The sequence below is a fragment of the Oryzias latipes genome, chromosome 2 (assembly GCF_053564925.1).
Source record: "Oryzias latipes strain Hd-rR chromosome 2, Olatipes_Hd-rR_3.1".
Classification (NCBI taxonomy): domain Eukaryota; kingdom Metazoa; phylum Chordata; class Actinopteri; order Beloniformes; family Adrianichthyidae; genus Oryzias; species Oryzias latipes.
In genome coordinates, this window is record NC_136238.1 from 23,109,056 (window position 1) to 23,131,882 (window position 22,827).

General features: G+C 42.9%; 1 protein-coding gene across 5 annotated transcripts; it reads right to left on the reverse strand.

Annotated features, from left to right (window-relative positions):
• Nucleotides 1–1,426: 1,426 nt before the first annotated feature.
• Nucleotides 1,427–22,564, reverse strand: LOC105355327 (protein NLRC3-like). 5 transcript variants are annotated; one of them, XM_078934920.1, is made up of 11 exons: nt 22,501–22,564; nt 16,793–16,930; nt 16,606–16,710; nt 15,950–16,069; nt 15,068–15,123; nt 13,189–14,977; nt 11,463–11,639; nt 10,522–10,698; nt 5,549–5,725; nt 3,902–4,075; nt 1,427–3,585 (listed from the first exon to the last, which is right to left on the reverse strand). In XM_078934920.1, the coding sequence occupies exons 2-11, from the start codon at nt 16,876–16,878 to the stop codon at nt 3,564–3,566; spliced, it is 2,883 nt and encodes a 960-aa protein (XP_078791046.1). In that variant the 5' UTR covers nt 16,879–16,930; nt 22,501–22,564; the 3' UTR covers nt 1,427–3,563. The 5 variants fall into 5 exon arrangements, with proteins under 5 accessions (XP_078791046.1, XP_023817851.1, XP_078791055.1 ...); XM_023962083.2 differs by having other exon boundaries at nt 13,189–14,980; XM_078934929.1 differs by lacking the exons at nt 16,793–16,930; nt 22,501–22,564 and adding an exon at nt 15,221–15,299 and having other exon boundaries at nt 13,189–14,980.
• Nucleotides 22,565–22,827: the final 263 nt, after the last annotated feature.

The window sequence follows — 22,827 nt, forward strand, 5'->3', positions numbered from 1 at the left end:
GGAATGAACTTTATTTAACAACATGTCATGGTCTGGAAGAAGCCCCAGTTCCAGCTGACAGAAGTCTGGTTCTGATCCATCAGATCTCACTAGCAACAGAACCAAACCTTCACGTGTTGCAGCAACAGTTTCCATGTTTGGGAGGATCTTCTGAAGAACAGCTCAGTTCCAGATCACATCATGATGTTTGATGTTTTCTTCATTCCAGGAAATCATCTGTGTCTCCTTTGATCGGTGCTGAGTCAGCACTTTGACTTCTTTTCAACTTTAGATCCATCATTTAGAATCAAGGATTTATTGATAAATATTATTTATTGACAGAAAATAAAGAGTAAATGTATTTATCATCCAGCAGTGATGGTGGTGTTTGTAAGTCTTTTATTTTGAAATTCTGATCATCATGGTGGGATTTCTAGATCTGCATGAATTCATCCTGAATCCAAAAGACACTGGAGCATCAAAGAATCCAACCCATCTCTGCCAACATGAGGCTCTTACTTTGAAAAGTCTCAGACTTCCTGCAGGGAAACAGGCTTTCTGCTGCTGCTCAGAGAGAGCTCAGAGATCATCAGCAGAGAAAAGCCTGAAGTTCTGATGGAAAATGACAACAGAACATGATCAATATTATTGATCCACATGGAATCCAGAAGAAACTCTGAGGTGAAGACATGAAGACACAAGCTTCAGAGACATGAGGAGAAGTCAGAGTGGATTCATTCTGGACTTTCTTCTCACATCTTCTCTTCAGGACATCTTTGTCTTTGATCCTTCAAATATTCAGGAATCCAATTTTGAAATCTGATCATCCATGGATTGTTTTTGTGGGATCAGATCCAGAGTTGCTGAAAGTTCTTCTGCCCTCTGCTGGTCAAAGAGAGGAGATTCTCTGGGATTCATTGGAGTCCAGATTCTCCTGGATGTGAACAGTCTCTGCTTCTGGAACAGAAGAGTCCTTCTCAGAGCAGCATTGAGGATCTGTTCTGAGCTGAACGACAGAGCTCCTCCTGGTACTGGACGATGGTTCCTTCACAGAGTCGGAAGATTTCTTCAGCAGCAGCAGCTAGTCGCTCGCTGATCAACTCTCTCAGAGGCTGAAGGGAAGACATGATGGTTCCTGCTTCGATCTTCAGCTCCAACCCACACATACTAACTGTCCTCTACACTACAGCTCTGGTAATCTGCTTGCCTCATAATCTCTGAACCTACAACCTTGTTCCATTTGTTCAGCTGCTGGACAGAACAAAGAAAAACAAACAGATGTTTTTTGCTGAGTCAGTGAAATGCGTGTTGGAGCTCAAACATTATTGTTGATGTTGTTCCTCTTCTTTCTGTTCCGATGATGTCGTCATTTTCAGCTTCCTGATCAGACAAAATAAAGTCTTTCATAGGTTTGAATCATCAGAAGAAGAAAAAAAAAACAACCAGAGGCGGGAAGCCACCCGTCAAATTTAATTGCACCCTTTAGTACACACACCCTTTACCCCTCAAAAACATACGCTCACAAACACAAATACATTATACAAGGAAGGTGGGACCTAGGATCATCTGTCCCCTACCCCATCCCTGTCAGGGGGTACTGGGCCCTTTTAAACTGCGGCCGTGTTCCTTGGGTGCTGGCTTCCTGGGCCTGGTGGCCCTCTCTCCATGCAGGGAGAGGGATGCCTGTGTTCTCTGGCAAGACCCAAGTGCCGGGGATCACATCACATCTGAGCCAGGGGGGTCCGTGTCCCTGCTGTGTGGCTTCTGGTCCTTGCCCTTGAGTGCCAAATGCCTTCTCAAAACTCTAGCTACGGGTGAGCCTGGTTGGACAGTGTTTGCAACATTCCTTGTGGACCCCCACCACTCGTGGGCATCTTCCCCCTGGGAGGGTTGTCTGGCCACTGCCTCACCATCTCCTGGACCAACCGTGGGCTGGCTGCCTGGGGCGGGGGATTTTCTCCTGGGGCGGGGCCCCGTGTTGGGCCCTCCCAGGCCTTGGGGCTTGCACTTTGTCTCCCTGTGCCTCCCGGCTCTCTGGTTTTGAGGACCCCTGTGGCGCTCCTGGTGGCCCTGGCTTTGGTGGGGAATGTGATTGCCCTGGCGGGTGGTGGTTCTCTTTTTGCTACAGTGTGGTTGTAGGGGGTTCCTGGCTGCCGCTGCGATGGGGGTCTTTGTGTGGGGATGACCACTTTAGAAGGCAATCTAGTCCTTGTTGCAGAAGAAAAATTTCTATGTACTAAAAAGTGCAAATGGCAATAAACCCCTTAAACCTTAAGAACATGAACTCTCACTCAAGCACAGACTATCTCACCTTTGCACAAACAGTTTTTGTGTCTGAATGCATTATATGTATTGTGTACATGTTAACACATTTGTATTTGAACATTTTTGGATCTAACAGATATGTTTATAACATTTTAGATTTGAATTACATCTGAACCTAACTGTAATGATTATAAAAATCCAGCAACTTGTTGCTTTATGCTTTTTCATGGTTTTACCCCCTCTATAATCACCCTCGTACCCCGTCCAACATCCCTCTCTCTTCTTCCCTTGTTTTTCTTTTCTGCCCTGTCCAACAAAATCTTTTACAAATATAAGTAAGATGAATAAAGTTTAGCTAAAAACAAACAAAACAATACAAATACAGCTTCATTTTGAAAAAAAAAGCATTTCTGGTATTTCATTTTTAGCTATGCTACAGAAAAACGTCCATACTTCCACACTCTACTGTACCAAACTTTTGGAGATCAGTATTACTACCTTACAGTTTTCCTGCGCCATATTGCTGTTTTCCTTTCGCTGTCATCCTGTTTGTTTAAGTTTTTTTTCAGTCCGACTTTGCTGTTTAGCTTTTCAATCAAGTTTCTACGTGCCGCGTTTCACCTAATCTTCATCAAAATTGGAATCTTGTTTTCATTCTGATTCTGGTCTTGTTTTCTATGAAGGTTGTAAAGTTGTGAAAAGTGTAGAAAATCTTTAGTGATGGGTCCCCTCTGTCACCAGATTGGAAATCATGTCCTGGTAATCAATGAGCTAAAAGAGGGAGAAACGGGAAAAAAGTTCGAAATGCATAAACATTATTTTTTTTTCATTTGGTAACAGTCTCAGGTTTCATTTCAATTCTTCTTTTTAAGTTTAGAATTTTTTTATATTTCTTTCAAGTTTTCAATTTTATTTTCAAAAATTCCATAATTCCTTCACGTTTGCAATGTGAACTTTTGAGTTTAAAAGTGCTTTCAAATTTTCAATTTTGTTTTTCAAATTTACAATCTGGTTTTTCATTCACTTTAAGCTTATCCTAGTTTGACCCCATAGTGATGAGTGATGATAGTAGAATGAGAAGAGGAAGTGCAGTTGTCCATCAGTCCACCGGGGGAGCTGCAGCACAATAACTGTCCACTTGATGCTGAGAGAGACAGTGGAGCTGATCTCAGATCAGTTCCTGCTGCAGCTCTGACACTCATCTCCACTTCCTCTGATTCCTTCATCACTCTGCTCTCCACCTCCCAGGAACACCGTCCAGTCACAACATCTCTGCAGACCAGCTGCTGCTGCTGCTCCTCTCTGCTCCTCTAGGAGGATCATAAGTCAAACAACCTACACCTGCAGAGAGAAATGAGAGAGACAGAGATGAAGGAGTGTCTCCTGATCCTGGTCTGTCAGTCAGTGATGCAGCACAGCAGCAGAAGGAGCAGCAGGAGCTTCAGTCCTGTACAGAGCAGCAGCTTCCTGTCATCTTCACCTGTTGGAGCTTCTGCTGCTCTGATTGGCTGACTGTTGTCCTGAAGCCTGTCATCATTCTCCTCAGAGCTTCACTGAGAAGCTGCAGCTTCACAGGAAACTCTGCATCTTTGCTCTCAGACTAACTTTAGGACCAAACATCTGGAAGCAGCTGGACTGACTCCAACCCTCTACTGACCTCAGAGTCTGCAGTTTGGAGTTTGGACTCTCCACCAGATCCTGGAGCTGCTGAACATCTGAATCTTGAAGGTCGTTGGAGCTAAGATCCAGTTCTGTCAGGTGGGACGACTTGGACTTAAGGGCTGAGATCAGAGCAGCACAGCTGGTCTTTGACAATCTGCAGCCATATAACCTGAATCCAGAACAAAGAGTTTAGTTTAAAGACAAAGTTCATGTTTTTCATCCTTCACTTCTTCTAAAGAGTTCAGAGCTGAAGAAGATCAGAAAGTTTAGAAAAAGTCCAAAGATGTGAAGCAACAGCAGCAGATCAGAAGAGTCCAGCAGAAGCAGAGAAGAAGAACATTCAGGAACATTCAGGACAACATGCAGCTGCTTCAGGAAAGAAGTCCAGATGTGTGAAAGTCAAACATCAGCCTGTGGCTGCATCCAAACCAACTGATGTTTCTGCAGCAACAGCAGAAAAGGTCCACTTCCTCTTTCTGCTCAGCTCTTCTCCAAACAGCACTGAATCATGGGAGAATTTCAGCAGCATGATGCTGGAAAGTCTTCATCCCAGTTTTCAGGAGATGATCTTCCAGTCCTTCTCTGCTGCAGCCCTTCAAGCAGAGACTTTCAGCTCCAACAGATCAAAGCAGAGAGAAGAAGGAAGTGATGAGGAAGAGTCAGCAGCAAATGTTGGACATTGATCCCTGATCCATGACTTCAGCTCTGAATGAAGAGTCAGAAGCTGCTGGGAGCTTTGATGGATGATGTGATGATGATTGTGGATGAAAAGGTGAGGATGTTTGTGGAGGATGTGTCTGTCAGAGCAGCATCCAGCTGCAGCATGACTCTGTCATGTGTGGAAGACACAAGGAAGAGCTGATGGCTGCAGGCAGAACTTTGTGGAGCACAAACGTAAGCAGACAGCTTTGAAACAAGCAGCTGCAGGAAGATGCTGCGAATCAGAATGTTAGGAATAATTAGAAATAGAATAGTTAGAAACTCCCTTTTTACTATTATTACATTTACCTATACCTTTTATTACACTAATGGTTTAAACTTAATTCACTGAGCATGTATTATCATCTCAAAATTATATTGCATCCTAAGACAGCACAAACAAGCTATTGTCCTCACAGTTTCTCCTCATCCTCCCTTTTACTTTTTGTGTGTTCTGGTGTTTGTGCTCTGGCAAATGTCTGTGGGAACATCAGAGAGATCTGACACTTGAAGCTTTATGACCTTCAAGTATCCAGCCTGCAACAGCATGTGGGTGGGTTTTTCACACCATAGATCCTCAGACCATCTTTTGAATATGTAAATGTCAGGTATATATACCAAGCCCTTTTCTGAGTGCCTTTGTTCAGACCTGGTCCAGACCTTGTGATCCTGTTCCTCTGTCTGTAACCCTGCGTACAAATCTGTGCTGTTTTGTGCGGAGTAAATCTACACTGAAGCTAAGTAACTGTCTCTGAGTCATTATTCATTCATTTCTGTGTGCTGGAAACTGAAAAGGGAACGAACCAACCTAATATTTTATTTAATACAGTCCTTTCTAGAAAATCCAGTTTCCTCACACAGAATCTTGACATTTCTGCTCACTGTGGGTCAACACAACTTTGTCATCATATTGATCTCAACACAACTGATCATGGAGTCTGACCCCAGAATCTGCAGTCTGCAGTCTGGACTCTCCAGAAAACCACACAGATCAAGAAATCCTGAATGCTGCAGGTTCTTGTTCAAACTCAGGTCCAGTTCTGTCAGATTGGACGGGTTTTTCTTCAGAGTTGAGACCAGATCTGCACAGCTGGTCTCTGACAAACTGCAGTTCACCAACCTGCAATCAGACAGAAAAGTGTGTTCAGGAGCAGTGATGCAGCTGGTGTTGAGTTTCAGACACGAGTCACCCCGTTCATTTATTAACTCTTTGTAGGACAAAACAACAGCAGTACAACTGACAATGACACCTAATTGTGAAATTACAGTATTACAACACTCCCACTTAATTTCACATTATATAGAATCTTAAAGACAAACCTTTTTTTCTCTCTTAACAAAAAAAGCTATATAATTAACAGTTTCTTTTTAAGAAAAACTTAAATTCCAGATATCTTTCTTCAAACTCACTTGCTGTATCCTGTAACCTTGATAAATGTTATTATCTCTTTTCTATTACATTTCTTACCTACATATTCATTTTCTTACAAAACAAAATATTTATGGATACATTCAGTGGTAACCTGTCAAAAAAAAGAAATCAACTAGTCTCACACAAAACAAAGTCCAATCTCTCCTCTGAGACTTTCAAACCTCTGTTTGATCAACGGCTTGGTCAAGATTTCTGCTTTCATATCTTCAGTTGGACAATATTGTAGATTTATTTGTCCATTTTGCACACATTCACGGATGTAGTGATATTGAGGGTCTATGTGCCTAGTTCTGCAATTGCTATGGCACTTTGGTTGTCTTCCAGGATCACTGTGGGTGTGTTCTCCACTCCAAGATCAGCCAGTAAACGTCCCAGCCAAACTCCTTCTTGTGCAGCTTGACTAAGTGCAACATATTCAGCTTCTGCTGTTGAGAGTGCAACTGTTGCCTGTTACTTGCTGAGCCAGCTAACCGCTCCTCCACTCAGTAGTCATCTTGGTCACTAGCCCAATCCGCATCTGAAAATCCAATTAAAGATGCAGAGTCTGACTGTTCAAATTTAAGGGCAAGATTCACTGTCCCTTTTAGGTATCGAAGTATCCTCTTCACGGCAGTCAGATGAGCAGTATTAAGGCCTCTTCACACCGGGACGAATTTCGCCGGCGATTTTCGCCGACGTTTAACGCCTCGTGACTAAACAAAGGGCACCAATGTGAGTGTGCACACCGAGGCGAAAAAACGCCAAGCGCCAAAGCGTCAAAAAAAAAAAACGCCTCGGGTTCGTTTTTTTTTTTTTGACGAGTCGCGTCGAAATCTATTCGACCAATGAGAATGGCGCTTTTGCACACGTGTCTGGAGCTTCTGAAGTTACAGTAAAACACAACTTGGGGGCGCTCAAACACAAAACTGCCTTGCTGAGCACACATACCAGCGAAGAAGTTAGACGCTGAGTAGCGTCTACACTGCCGCGAAGAAATAATGACGGACATTCTTGAATATCCCCTTACCAAGTACCAGTTGGAGCTACTGATGCTTGAAATATTCATGTTTTCTTTGTATCATTCTGACAAGCGCGTAAATACTTGCTCTCTTCTTCTGAGTGAAAAGCGACTTTAAGAATCGTAAAGTTGCGCAGCGCCACCTTGTGTACAGGAGTATTTCTGTTTACATTAAGCGCCATCTAATGTCAGGGAAGGAAATTGCATGTTTGCTCGGCTCATCGTCAGCGAAAATCGCCTGGGTGTGAACACAAAAAACGTGGCGAAAAACGCTGGCGAATAACGCCTGGCGAATATTCGTCCCGGTGTGTACGGGCCTTTAGGATCTGCATTGAACTTTGAGACAGCATTCACAGCTTGAGCTATGTCTGGTCTTGTGGCTATTGAAGCATACAGCCAACTTCCCACCATTGACTGGTAGTTTTGTTGGTGTACTGGTTTACTAACACTATCACTTTTTTTCAGTTTCACGTTGGTATCAGCAGGAGTTGCTGCAGGATTAGCATTTTCCATCCCGTATTTCTTAAGTATGGCTTCAATATAACTTTTCTGATGTAGAAAGACACAGTTCTTCTCTTTGTCTTGAACCACAGAGATGCCCAGGATGTAGGACAGCTCCCCCATGTCCTTCATCTTGCAGCGCTTTCTTGAGAGCTGCTTTCAACTCGTCCATGCTCTCAGTTGACTCAGTTATTAGAATGAGATCATCCACATAAACTGCAAGGATCTCAAGCTCCTGTCTTGATCTCACAAACACACCGGGATCTGATGTGCTCTGTTTAAAACCAAGTTCCATCATTAACTCTGTGAAGGCTTTGCATCAGCAATGAGGAGTCCATAGATTGATTTTTTTTAGTTTGCACACCAGGTGTTCCTGTCCTGGTTTGATTTATCCTTCTGGTTGCTCCATATAGATTTCTTCTTCCAAGTGCCCATTTAGAAATGCAGTTACAACATCCATCTGATGAACATGCAGATTGTTTTGATTTGCAAAAGACAGCAATGTACGAATAGAGCTGAAACGTACCACTGGTGAAAATGTCGGATCATAGTCAGCACCATACAACTGTGAGTAGCCTTTGGCGACAAGTCTGCACTTGTATCTCTCCACTCTTCCATCACTATGATGCTTTACTTTGAACACCCATCTTGAACCTACAGCTTTTCTGTCTTTTGGTGAGTCCACTAGATCCCACGTCTCATTTTCGAGCAGCGACTCATATTCCATATCAGCTGCATCCTGCCATTCTTTTGCATTTGGACTCATCAGAGCTTCTTTCATTGTGAGTGGCTCTGTCACACAACAGATATTTGCGTGATGATCAACAACAACTGTATCAGCAAACTCGTCGCATCCATATCTGTCTCTTTGAGCCTTTTTGATTCTGTCACTTTTTCTGACAGCATCATCAGCAGTGGCTTCATTCTCTGTTTCAATGTAATTGGTGTCCACAGTTATTTCATTCTCTGGGTGGGGCTCTTCTGCTCCCTGTTTCCAGTCAAAGTTTGTTTCATTGAAAATGACATCCCGGCAGATTAAAATCCTTCTTTTCTCTTCATCATATAGGCGATAACCCTTAGTGTTGCTTGTATAGCCTACAAAACGAACCTTCATAGCCTTTTTTGTCCAGTTTTTGTCTTTTTTCATCCAGGATATGTGTATAAGCAATGCATCCAAACACCCTTATGTGACTCATGTCAGGTTTTTTTTTACACCATCCGTGTCTCTTGCTTCAGTACAGATGTAGGTAGCCTGTTCTGAATGTAAGCTGCTGTGGCTACAGCTTCTGCCCAGTACATTTTTGGCAACTTAGTATGTGACAGCATACTTCTAGCTGCTTCAACTAAAGTCCTGTTTTTCCTCTCTGCAACACCATTCTTGTGGTGAGTGAGGTACACTCACTTCGTGTTGGATGCCTTGAGCTTTCAAATATTCTTGAAACTCTCTTGATGTGTATTCAACCCCATTGTCTGTTCTGAGTCTTTTAACAGCTTGACCACATTCATTTGTAAATGTTCTTTCAAATTCTTTGAATTTGGTTAACACCTCATTCTTGTGTTTCAGGAAGTACACTTTGCAGCATCTAGAGTAATCATCAATAAAAGTCACAAAATATTTAGCTCCACCAATGGATTCAGTCTGCATAAGACCACAGACATCACTATGAATCAGCTACATTCTGTGTTTGGAACGAATTCCTCCAATCGACTTGTATGGTTGCTTAGACAGTTTGCCTTCCACACATCCCTCACAGAAAGAAACCTCTGTTTCTGTGGAGAAGTCCACTCCATTCACCAGATCTTTTAGTTCCTTTAGCTTGGTAGTGTGGCCTAGCTGCTGGTGCCATAAGCTGGCTGCTACTGATGCATTATGACAAACTTGTAAGTCCTTTTTGACATCTAGCTGATAAAGTCCATCAGCTCTTCGTGTTCCCTTTCCTTGAAGAGTTCCATTGTTTCCACGCATGTAACAGTGAGACTTCCGGATCTGCACTGTGTTGCCTTTCTTGGTGGCTGCTCCCACTGAAAATAAATTTCCCAACAGTTTTGGAACATGCAGCACATCATACATCGTGACATTTTTTACATCACTTATTTTGAAAGTCATTTTCCCATTCAGAGGGCATCAACCACCCTGCCGTCACCAAGCTTCACAGACTGTGCTTCCGTGAACTGCTGGTAATCTTGAAGAATGGTGTTATCACATGTCATGTGCTTTGATGCACCAGAATCTATCAACCATTCAAACTGTTGTGGTGTGTCAGTTGGATTTGCCTCTTTGGTGACAAAAGCACTTTCACCTTCTGCATCGTCATGTGTCATGCTTTTGGCCTTATGAGTCTTCTTTTTGGCCTTGTACTTCCAACTCGGACAGTCATGTTTAATGTGACCTTCCTTTCCACATTTATAACACCGCCATGTTCTGAATACAAAGTTACAAAAATAAAGTGTCGTTTTTTTAAGTGACAGTTTTTCATTTCTAGTGGTAAATGAATCTGCAGTCATTTCTGGTTTTCAGTGACTGAATGATGACCAAAGAACACTTTGTGTGTTTTTGTTGTTCTAGTGACACTCAAAAGAAGTGTCTGATGTAGATTCAATATTTAAAGATCTTTTCAAACTATTTTCTTCAAACAGATTTAATGTAGAATCCTTTGAATGGTTTTCTGAAAAATGGAAGCTGGAAACTAATTTGGACGCAAACTTGAACTTTCTACAGACCGATCTGTGAACATTTTTTCTGACATGAAATGGATCCGTGTTCTAAAATAGGTTGGAGATCCTGATTTACAAGATCCTGATTGAAATAAAGCAGTTTCTATCAATCATCAGAACACAATTAATTCAATTGATGAAGAAAATCTGAATCAATCATCAGTTTGTTTCAAACATGGCTGTAGACAGAAAATCTTCCAGTGAAACTTTAGCAAGTTCTTCACCTGATCCCTTCTTCTCATCCTTCAGGGAGTTTAGCTTCTTTACTGACCTCAGAGTCTGCAGTCTGCAGTCTAGACTCTCCAGAAAACCACACAGATGAAGAACTCCTGAATCCGGCAGGTTTTTGTTGTCGTTGAGGTCCAGTTCTATCAGATTAGACGGGTTTTTCTTCAGAGCTGAGACCAGAGCTTCACAGCTGATCTCTGACAAACTGCAGTTCTGCAACCTGAAATCAGACAGAAAAGTGTGTTCAGGAGCAGTGATGCAGCTGCAGGTCCAAGAACTTGGTCCATTCAGTCAGGTGGGACCCGCCCTGATGACAGACTGACAGATGACATTTTCACTGTTTGCTCATTTCTTTTGGATTTGGACCCAAAAACATGATCATGAATGAAAATGCAATAGATTAGAAATGACTTGAAAGGAAGTTAAAACAGACGAGGAATTGAAATGTCATTTATCATCATGAATTTTTCATGTCTAAATATTTCAAATCCAATAGATTAAAAAATGTCAGATTAAATTGCATTTCTTCATCTTGAATCCTAAGTTGTAAAATGCATTTTCAAATGATCACATTGCATAAAAACAGCTGAAAAAGTCTTTAGTTCTCCTTTGAAAGTATTTCCTGACATCTCTAAACTGTAGAGGGGCCTTGAAAAGAAATCACAGACCGACTGACAGACAGACTTCAGGTGGGTTTGATCAGGATGACTAGTCTGTCATTAGTTTGAGTTCTTGTTTGTTTTCTGACTCTTTAAACTCATAAATCTGCCATATTTTTCAACAGCTGAACCTTTTGTTGCCATGGAAACATCTTTGTTTCTAAAGAAAATCTAAGCAGCTGTTTTCTTCCACAGCAGACTCTTCAAAGAATCAAAGATGTTCCATTTCTGGAAAATCCAGATAATCTTTTAATCCAAACCTGTCAGCTTCAGTGAAAAACTACAAATGTAGAAATGAACCAACCAGCAGCTTCAATGTTCTGACCTCAGAGTCTGCAGTCTGCAGTTTGGACTCCCCAGTCCGGAACACAGAACCTTCATTGATGCATCCTCCAGGATGTTGTTGGTCAGGTCCAGTTCTGTCAGGTGGGACGGGTTGGACTTCAGAGCTGAAGCCACAACTTCAAAGTGAGTCTCTGAGAGTCCAAATTGTCCTGGAATTCTGAGAAGAGAAACAAAGACAGAAACAGATGATCTTATGGTGAATTCAAGCTGTGATGAAGTTCCAGTTGGAAATTTCTCTCTTCAGAGCTTCATCTTCATCATGAAACAGTCCTCCTCATCAGTCTCTCTCAGACCTTCATCTTTCTTTCATCTGCAGCTGGAGGAGAAGGTGGAGCTCCATGGAGCTTCATGCTGCCCTCAGTCTGTCAGTGATCTGAGGTCTGAACCCCAAAGTTCACAGTAGAACATCTGGATCACAGAGACTGACAGCTGTCACTCTGACCATGATGAGGGCGATGATGATGATGATGATTGTTGAATGTTGATATTTTTTAAATGTTGGTTATGATCCAGTTTTCTGAGAGGTTTCCGTTTTTATTTCCAAAATGATATTTTGATGTTTTTATTTTTTCTATTTTCAGCTCTGAAGCTGTAAACAACAAAAGTTCATCTTCCTGTTCTGTTGCAAAACTTTGAATCCAGTTTCTTCCTCAGGTCCACGTCTCCCGTCATGAACAGAACCACAGCAGCACCAACCTTCAGGCAGAACTTTCCAGAAGGTCTTCTTGGTAGAAAGAGGCTAAAGTGACTGTTTCTATGGAGGAACAAGAACCTGTGTAGGTTTACAAGTTAGCTGTCATGCTAAGCTTCATTGTGCAGAGTCAGAGTCCTCCTCGACTATGACGAAGACGTCTGTCAAAACATGTCAGGTACCGTATTTTCATGACTAAAAGTTGCACTTAAAAGTCTTGAATTTTCTCCAAACTGTAGGGGGCGCCCTATGAGGCAGTGCACCTAATGTGTGGTTGTGGGACTTTGGCAGAGGAGTAGTAGAAGAGGCATCAGAACCAACTTGGTTTTTCTCCCGCTGCTTTTTTCCACAAGGAGTGTGTGTGCTGAAATGTGTGTGTGCTAAAATGTGTGTGTGTGTGTGCGCTGAGTTCCAGCGTGCGGCACTCCCCCATTTACAAAAGGAGGGGACAGACACTCAGCCAAGTGAGTGTGTAATGTACCCGCGCCTTAACACCCGGTGTGCCTTTTGTAAGTGTCAAAAAATGAAAAATTACCCATAACTGAGACCGCAACCTATAACCCGGTGGACCCTATGGTCGTGAAAATACGGTAAGTGAAAAAACACAACTGTATCTGATATAGAAGAACATAAGAAATTAAGTTTCTGCTTCAGTTTCTTCTTTTAGTCAAACTGTTTCAGTCACAGATCAATGATTTATCTATAAAGAATGATGAACAGAAGAAAGAGCATTTTAGAAATGTGCTTCTAGAATGACTGACATTGTGGAAATAAAGACATCCTTTCATTCTGGACCCTCTGCTTTGTGTTCAAACCTTTCAGAAGATTCTGCATTGGATTTCATTTGAACAAATATGATCCTTGTATGCACTTTAGCTAAAAGATCATGTGTTAAAAACCAAACTGAGTTTCTTCTTTCATAATTTTTTTTCTAATCATTATGTAAACTTTTCATTCTTTGTAAATCAATCTGAACACTGATCAGATTTATCATCACAATCACTTCTGGACTCACCTGAACTTTCTGCAGTTCCTCACAGCTGGGATCAGTCTCCGTTTACCCTCATCTGATGTCTTGTACTGGTTCAGGTCCAGCTCATCCAGAACCTCCTCTGACATCTGCAGAGTGTAGGCCAGAGCTGAACAGTGGATCTCTGAGAGATACTTCCATGATTTCTTTTCTGACTTCAGGAACTCTTTGATCTCTTGATGAACTGAGAGGTCCTTCATCTCCATCAGACAGTGATAGATGTTGATGCTTCTGTCAGGAGAGACTCCTTCACTGTCAATCTCCTTCAGGTTGTTGATGGCTCTCTGGATGGTTTCTGGATTCTTCTCTGTCTTACCCAGCAGGCCTCCTAAGAGTCTCTGGTTGGACTCCACAGAGAGACCATGAAGGAAGCGAACCAGCAGGTCCAGGTGTCCATTTTGACTCTGCAGGGATTTCTCCATGACTCTACTCAGAAACTTATCCAGGGATGGGTTCTCCATGTTGTTCTTGAGGAAGTCTTCAATGACCTCTACCTTCCTGTTGGAGTAACAGTGGAACATGTAGACTGCAGCCAGAAACTCCTGAACGCTCAGATGAACAAAGCTGTAGACCGGTTTCTGGAAGATCCCACACTCTCTTCTGAAGATCTCAGTACAAACTCCAGAGTACACTGAGGCCTCTGTGACATCCAGACCACACTGCTGCAGGTCTTCTTGGTAGAACATGATGTTTCCTTTCTCCAGATGTTCAAATGCCAGCCTCCCCAGCTTCAGAAGAACTTCCCTGTCAGTCTCTGTCAGCTCTTGTGGACTTGTCTGATGTTCCTGCTGGTACTTGTTCTTCTTCCTCTTTGTCTGGACCATCAGGAAGTGGGAGTACATGTCAGTCAGGGTGGTGGGCAGCTCTCCTCTCTGCTCTGTGGTCAGCAGGTTCTCCAGAACCACAGCAGTGATCCAGCAGAAGACTGGAACTTCACACATGATGTAGAGGGACATGGAGCCCTTGGTGTGGGAGATGATTTTGCTGGACAGCTCTCCATCTGGGAACCTCCTCCTGAAGTACTCCTCCTTCTGAGCATCATTGAAGCCTCGTACTTCTGTCAGTCTGTCCACACATGAAGGAGGGATCTGATTGGCTGCTGCAGGTCTGGAAGTGATCCAGACCAGAGCTGAGGGCAGCAGACGTCCCTGGATGAGGTTAGTGAGCAGCACGTTGACTGAGGACTTGTGTGTGACATCAGACACCACCGGACTGTTGTTGAAGTCCAGAGAAAATCTGCTTTCATCCAGACCATCAAAGATGAACAGAAGTTTGCAGACAGACAGCTGTTCTGCTGGGATCTTCTGGAGTGTTGGATGGAACAGCTGGATCAGAGTGAGAAGACTGTGCTGCTCATCTCTGATCAAGTTCATCTCCCTGAAGGACAGAGGAACCACAGCACTGATGTCTTGGTTCTCCAAGCCCTCGGCCCAGTCCAGAGTGAACTTCTGCACCGAGAAGCTTTTTCCAGCTCCAGCAACTCCGCTGGTCAGAACCACTCTGATGGATCTGTGTTGGTCAGGGAGGACTTTGAAGATGTCTGGGTTCTTGATTGCAGTGTCATGGAGCTGGTTGGTCTTGGTGGTGGTCTCCAGCTGCATCACCTCATGTTGGGTGTGACCCTCTGGTCTCAGTCCCTCTGTGATGTAGAGCTCAGTGTAGACCCTGTTGAGGAGCGTTTCTCTTCCTGCTTCTTCAGTTCCTTCAGCCACATGTTCACTTCTGCTCCTCAGACTGATCTGATGTTCTCCAAACATCTCCTGCAGACCAACATCTGCTGAAAGAGCAGAGAAGAAAGCTCCTTCATGAGTGTTCCACATGTTTCCAGAAGAATCCATCAGCAGATGATCAGGCTCTGACTCACCAGTTCTGGGTCTTTCTGCAGACTGGGGTCTGCTCCTCTTCTTCTCTCTGTGGACACTAAGGAGAAACGGATTTAAAAAGTTCTTATCTGTATCCAAACAAAAATGATGTCAGATTGCTATCGGCATGTATTTTAAATGTGTCCAAGACTAACCCTTCCTTCGGGTCTGTGTGGCCAAGAAAAGAGGTTGGCATTGGCAGCACATATTTAGAAAGTTGTGTGCGATTAGTCACTGCAAAAAAGTATATATAATAATAATATGTAATAATAATAATAACACAAAAGCGGCAGCCATTTTTGCTTATGACAAACTCTGCTACATCTATGTAGAAGACCATTTCTGGTATTTTTGATGGTTCTGCACGTGTAAAAATGGTTTATTCCAATCGAACATGTGATGAATGCAAAACATTGTTATAATCTGATCAAATGTTTCAGGGCCCAAGGACAGTTAAATTCTAATCATATCTTTGATCAGATTAAAGACATTTCGAACATAAACATGAAGCTTCTGTTTAGAGGAACGTCTCATTCAAATGATAGTTCTATTGTGTGATCCAGACTGTGCTGAATGTGAACAAATGTGTTTCCAGGTTAAACCAGAGCAGATCTAGTCCATCTGAAGGTCTAAATGATGCGTTAGCTGTGTTTGGAGCTCATGTCTGGACTGAGGTCAGAGAAAAGTTCAGCTGTTTGCTTCATCCTCACAGACTGAGCTTTGTGTCCTCCAGAGTTGTCCAACTCTTTTCTTTCCTCTCAGACCTAAAGCATCACAGCAGATGGTTGACCTTCCTGGATGGATCAGCTGATGTTCTTGATGAGAACATTGTTGTTCCTGCTGAGAACTGAACTCTGCTTTGTTCACTAGAAACTGCTTCTTACTGTGAGTCTGAAGGTCCTGGTTCAGTTCTGAAGTCTGGAGGATCATCTTTGGATCGGTCCCTCTTCTTGGATCCACAGCTGGAGGCTGCAGACTGGACTCTCTGTGTGACCTGTTGACCTCTGCAAACACCAAACCATCAGAGTGTTGGAGGATCTGCTTCTTCATGAACAGCTGATGGACTTTGACATGAACACAGACTGAGCTGTTTAGTCTGGAATAACATGACATGTTTGGATCAACAGTTTCCAGGTTTCAGCATTTTCTGTCAGTCAATCCAGACTTTTTTCTAGAAAAGCTGATTCCAATTCTCCATGTAGAAATGTAGAAATTCTGATAGCAGGAAGTCAAACTAGAACAATGTGATGTTTGGAAAGCATGAAAATCTGAATCCTAGGAGTCTGCAGTGATTCTTCTCATTAGACTGGAGCTGCTGTCAGTCAGAGTCAGCAGTCAACATGTTTTCTTCTCCAACATCTCTGATGTCTCTCAGAGACTCTCAGAAGACTCAACTGAAAAGATCTCATCACACACATGATGCTCCAAGTGAGTCTGATCAGAGAGATCCAGAACTGAACCAGACCTCAAGTCCTTCATCTGAAAACTGTTGATCATCTGAACTAGAATCCAGCCTCCAAAAACTCTGACAAACACTCACTGTTCCACTCCTGAACTGATGTCTTTTAAGTTTATTGGTAAATCCTTCGACATGTCACTCCTGTTGGACCCCCAGCTGGATTTAGATCCAGGTCCCGGTTGGTTCCTGTGAAGAATGAAGGTTGCTGGTGTGAGTCCTGAGCTCTGACATGGAGAAGATCATGGACAGTTGGAGATCTTCATCTCACCTCTGAGCTTTGCTCTGGTTGTCATGGTTACCATCTCTGCTTTTAGAGGGAGGGCCTCCCTCCTGTGGTTCCTCCCACTGATCCATGCTGCTGGATTCACTGGATCCACATCAGCTCACACACACCTTCCACCTTCACCTGCAGAGGAAACCCTCCTCATTATCAACTCTGATCCTCCTTCACCAACAGATCAGCTGCTCCTCCACTGATTGGCTCTTCTCTTGTGTTTCTCTCAGGTTCAGGTGAATGCAGTCAGACAGCAGTGGGAGGCAGAGGAAGCTGCCATCAGCTGCTGCACTTCTGCTCTCCCTCCACCAGGTGAAGACATGGAGCTGCAGCAGCAACATTTCCATTCAGTCACTTTGGCAAAGAAACAACAAACTTCCTGTTTCTGTTTCTACACTTCAGGAAACATGAAGCATCAAGAAAAACAGACAAAAATCAAACAATGAGGAGAAAAAAAGAAACAGATGAATTCTTCTGACTGAGATGCATAAACAAGCAGAGAGCTGCAGGCTGAGCAGATCTGGATTCAGTGATTTGATGAAGAGCTCTGGACCAATGACGAAGTTGCAGAGAGCAGACCTGATACTATGTTCAGTTCAGGCTCAAAAACACACCTTTGGGCGACGTCTTCCAATGAAAAGTCTATGTAAAAGCATTTTGGGCTTCTGTGTTCAAAACTCTCATCTCATTTTAAGTCAATTTTTGGGCTCTACGTCTAAAACAGGCGGTCATTGAACACACTTTGAAAGGTAAACCAGTTGAACTTTGACCAATCAGGGACCTGGATTTGGTATTGACATGTAGATGGCGTTCCCTTAAATTAAATGGAAGTGCCAACTAGAGCCCTGCGCGGGACTATTTTCTTCATCCCGCTCCCGCCCGCGCCCGCTGAATTTTTGACCAATCCCGCCCGCTCCCGCAACGTATGCGTTACACTCCCGCCCGCTCCCGCAATATGTATGTCCACTCCCGCCCGCACCCGCAAAACTCAGAGAATTTAGTCCCGCACAGTAATAGAGATGCATTGATTTTGTATCGTCCCCCGTCCCGCAGGAAAAAAACACGTATTTGTATTGATATTATTACTAAAGAGATTCATGTCCCTCCTCCAGCCTCATCTTTTGATGCATTCCTCTTGTGTAATGTGCAATTTAAATATTAAATATATTTTCACAAATCCTGTTCTGTTAAAAGTGTGCGTGTGTGCGCGCGCAGACAGACGGCCTGAAGCGCGCTCTTAGTAAGAGGCGGGGCGGGGCGCACCCCCAACAACAGGTTAGATGACAGAGGCCATTGTGCGTCTCTACCTGGTGCCTTCACGGAGCTTCAGTACATAAGAATCCAACAGCCGCTCAGCCTAACGTAGTCCGCTAATATATATTCATGAGATATTCATGGCAGCACTGATCCCGCGGGGTTTTTTTTTGCCGCCCGCTCCCGCCCGCAGCACAATTCAAACCGCCCAATCCCGCGAGATTTGGGTTGGGTCCCGCGGGACCCGGCGGGACCCGATCCCAATGCAGCCCTCTAGTGCCAACCATTTAAAAATTGATCATGAAGAAGAAACTAGTGATTGTGGTTTGTGTGGAATTCTATCAAACCAAGTCTTTCATTCATTGGTATAGAGCTGAGAAAGGAAAAACATTGGAGCAGATTCTCCATATTATCACCGTGTTGGCCGAGGATGACAGTTCACATGGCACCAGCGTGTCCTTAGTTTGATTGTGTTTTTATCAATTTTAATTAGCTGTACTCTTTTGGTCTGCGATCTCCAAGCACCTTTACATATAGGAAAACATCATGAGTCTATGTTAAAATGGAATTACAAGGCAAGGTAAGTTTATTTGTAGAGCACAATTCCTACACAAAGTAATTCAAGGTGCTTCACAAAACAGAAAAATGCATTAAAATCACAATACATCATAGAAATAATCAACGAAAGAAAAGAAAAAATTTGAAAATTGATTTAAAAATAAAGGAAGGAAAGGAAACAAACGTGCAGATAGGACCTTTCAGTCATATACACGGCTAAACAGAAATGTTTTAAGTCTAGATTTGAACATGAACACAGAAGAGGCCTGTCTTACGCCTTCAGGGAGGCTGTTCCAGATTTTAGCTGCAGAATATTGAACCGCTGATTCCCCTTGTTTACTTCTGACTCTGGGAATCAACAGGAGGCCGGCCCCTGAGGTCCTCAGAGTACGAGATGGTTCATATGGCACTAACATGTCAGAGATGTACTTTGGTGCGTGGCCATGGAGAGACTTGTACACAAGCAGAGCTGCTTTGAAGTCTACTCTTTGAGGTACAGGGAGCCAGTGCAGAGACCTGAGCACAGGACTAATGTGATCATACTTCCTGGTTCTGGTCAGGACTCGAGCAGCAGCATTCTGGATGTACTGAAGCTGTTTTACAGCTCGTTTGGAGAGGCCGGTGAGCAGGCCGTTACAGTAGTCTAACCTACTGGAGACAAATGCATGAATAAGTATCTCCAGGTCTGGCTTTGACACTATGTTTTTGATTTTGGCAATGTTTTTCAGATAATAAAATGCCGCTGATGTTACTGACTTGATATGGCTGTTAAAGTTCAGGTCAGAGTCCATGATTACCCCTAGATGTCTGACTTGATTTGAGGGTTTAAGAAGTTGGATTCTTCATCGTTCTTGGACATACAGTAAACCCTTGTTTTTCGCGGGGGTTACGTTCCAAAAAGAACCCGTGATAGGCAAAATCCGTGAAGTAGAAACCTCTATTTTTTTTCAATTATTATACAATTAAATACTCTATTATACATTGAAAAGAAAGAACAAACCATTTTACAGGCTCAAGCATTTGTTTCACAAATAAAAGTACTTTAGAAACGTTTTTTTCTTTTCAACAAATAACTCTGTACTGTACTGTCAAATAATAATTTTAATCATCAATGTGAACAGAAGGCTTCAAATCGCGGAGATAAGCCCCGCCCACCGCGACCCGAGTAATTGGATTAAACGGGAGAAAGTTTAAAAAACAATTATGAAAAAAATTACAAAGTACAGTTGGACAAATAGTGACTCGGGTGTATTTCACTGCTCTTCAGACAGAGCCGCTGCATCCTGACTCCTCTCTGCACTGTTTTCTTTTTCTGAAGCCCGCGATGCAGGTGTGTGTGTTCGGGAGAAGAACATAGTGATAGGCAGTAGTTGTCGCTCTTTTTTCTATGGGTTTTAGAGAAACTCGAAATTGCAAGAGAATTTGCACGTACGTGCTGTTAATTTGGCAAGCTGTTTTACGTACGTGTACATATTAAACTGCAGCGTTATTGACGCACAGGTAGAGAAGAAGCGGAGTGACTTTTTAGCCAATCAGAATGCAGAACACAATGCACGATGCAAATCCGTGAAGTAGCAAAACCGTGAAAAGTAAACCGCGTTATAGCAAGGGATCACTGTACACCGTTTGACTGTCCAGGTAGGAGAGGGTTGCGGAGGCGAGGAAGGTGAAGTGGTGTTCAGGTGAACATCAAGGCTCTCCTGAGGTTGTCGAAAAGAAACAGACGATGTGGAAACTATTGCAATTCTTTGCATTGGATCCTTTCTGTTTGGCCCTTGGCATCAACAAATCAAGCAAATTACAGATGTTTATGGCAGTAATACTCCTCACTGCCTCAATACACTTTTCTCAGACAAACATGAACATTTTCACCTTTCTCTCTTCTTTAATTTGTTAAACCTTCCTAGAAATTAGGTCCAGGATCCAGGAAATCTAGGATCTGATCGCGATCAAAGATTTCTGATCTGAAGAGCTCAGCGTTTCTGTACAGAAGACGCAGCACAGAGGAGATTGATTGACAAGGTATCCAGCCAATCAAGACACAGAACAGGGTGCACTGTTTAAAAAGAACAGCATAATTGCTCTAAAAGAATGAGCTAAACCGGAAAAGATGAACTGCGACGTAGAAGGAAAGACTGTCTTCTGTTCTATTCGACAGAGATTTTAGAGGGTGATATTGTTCAGTGGGCCGAACCAAACACGGAGGCGGGCCGGATCCAGCCCGCAGACCCGCAGTTTGCCCATCCCTGCTTTAGAGGAACCTTCAAACAAAACCTGAGAATCATATCTGAGATTTCCTGAACTAAAGGCAGAGAACAGGTTCAACAAGAAACCTGACATCAGCTTAGGAGGGGCGGGGCTTCAAGCTTTCATACTGACAGTTGATCTCAGTGACTGTAGAAGAGCTGGAGAAAGGTGAGGTCAAGTGACCTCCTGTTTTATAAAGAGACTTTCTGAAGGTGATTTAAGTTTCCTGAAAATGTGCAGCTGTTGGAGCGCTCAGTTCTACATCTGCTCCTCAGATTTCAGTCATTTCCTCCTTCCAGACATGCATGAACTCTGCCTCATCTGTCATCAACTGACACTGAAACTCCTGATGGAACAGCTCCTTCTGATAATCAGTCAGACTCAAAGGAACAGAGAGTTTGTTCACATGCAGCTCAGGAAAATGGCTGACAGCAGCGGCGTTTCCATGCAGCTGGGTTATCATCTAACATGATTGGCGTGGCAGAGGCGGCCAGTTTCAATGTTAAGTCAATGGTACAGAAGTCCTGCGGCGCCATTTGAGCGGTGTGCCACGGTTACAAAATCGGACCTCTTGTGAGGTGCTGCATCATGTAAACCAATCAGGGACTCAGCTATGGGCACCTGACCTTTTCAGTGACAGCAGGTAGAAAACCCATCCAATGGTGGATGGATCCGGGAGTTCTCCTCCTGAATTTCCATCCATCCATTTTCTTAACCTGCTGTATTGTTTTGGGGCAGTTCGGGGTTCCAGAGTTTAGTTTAGTTTAGCAATTACTATTATATTTTTCTATAGTTTATTACACAATTCCAGGTATGAAGCTCATTGAGAGGACTTTTGTTGTAATATTGGGCTATGGAAATAAATCAAAATAATTAATTAATATTTGATATTTTCTCTAATAACAGAACTTGAATTTGTTTTTGTCACTTGATCTGCATGTTATGATGACTTTTAAAAGAATGTAATGGCTATTTACACTTCATATCAATGTAACTGGCTACTAACACTTTGCCGTGTTATTCATTGGTACTCATGGATTCCTTAGGCTCAGGTGAGGTGGTTGAGCAGGTAGGCCAGGTCTGCTCGGTGGAGGAACACCCCCTCCTCTTCTTCAGCGCGTTCACAGACGCAGCAAGGATGTCAGTTATGTTATAAATAAACCCTGGAGACGAATAATTTGTTTGAAAATTAGAAACGCCGCTCAGAATTTCATTGCAGGTCTTGTGGACAGTCTCAGGCAAAACCAAACAACATTAGTGTGAACTGAACGCACCATTGTGGATACGACCGGTCGATTTGACGTGTCTAAACCGGCCTCAGCGTGGGAAGGGCTACGGATGAAGCCATTTTGGGAAATAGTGATTTTTCCAGAGGGGCTGTGGATCCAACAATTCCACACTCTCAACCTTTGATTAGATGTTGAGGGACCTCTGGTGGCCCAGCTGTGACCGAGGCAGCCAGGTCTAACCAAGAACCCATCGCCATCGCTGAAACTACTTTTCTTCCTGTTGTTTTTCTTCAATTGCTGAGGTTGAAATATTTATTTCTCTTAGACACTTTGTCTTAGAAGATCAGTTTTTTTTTAAATATTTTGTATAATTTTAGATGAGTTTTCAAAAGGAATAAAAACACAAAGACTCACTGTGAAGAGGAAAGTTGGAGCCTGCTTCGTCTGCTATGACATGGAAGAAAACTCCCAAAGTTTTACTATCCTTATTCTAAATAGCAGAGCTCCACCTGTTATTCAGGCTATTCAGGTGTTTTTGTGTTAGCTCCTCCCTGAAATCAGACACCAGTCTCTGCTTTATAGGAAATGGTCCAACTGTGTTATTCTTTATTAACAAAGTAGAGACACGTCAGGAATCTGCATGTGATAAAGAGAAGATTAAAAAAAACAGGAGAATGTGAATAAAACCAAAATAATCAGAAGATAAAAAATAATGTGAATAAAACCACAGGAAATGGAAAC

What these genes read in the sequence shown, in the direction of transcription:
- LOC105355327 (XM_023962083.2), bottom strand. Translation starts at nt 16,878, where the DNA reads ATGGATCAGTGGGAGGAACCACAGGAGGGAGGCCCTCCCTCTAAAAGC. An exon ending in AACCAGAGCAAAGCTCAGAG is followed by an intron (nt 16,711 to 16,792) that starts GTGAGATGAAGA and finishes CATTCTTCACAG; the next exon opens with GAACCAACCGGGACCTGGAT. An exon ending in TGCAGACTGCAGACTCTGAG is followed by an intron (nt 10,699 to 11,462) that starts GTCAGAACATTG and finishes GTCTGATTTCAG; the next exon opens with GTTGCAGAACTGCAGTTTGT.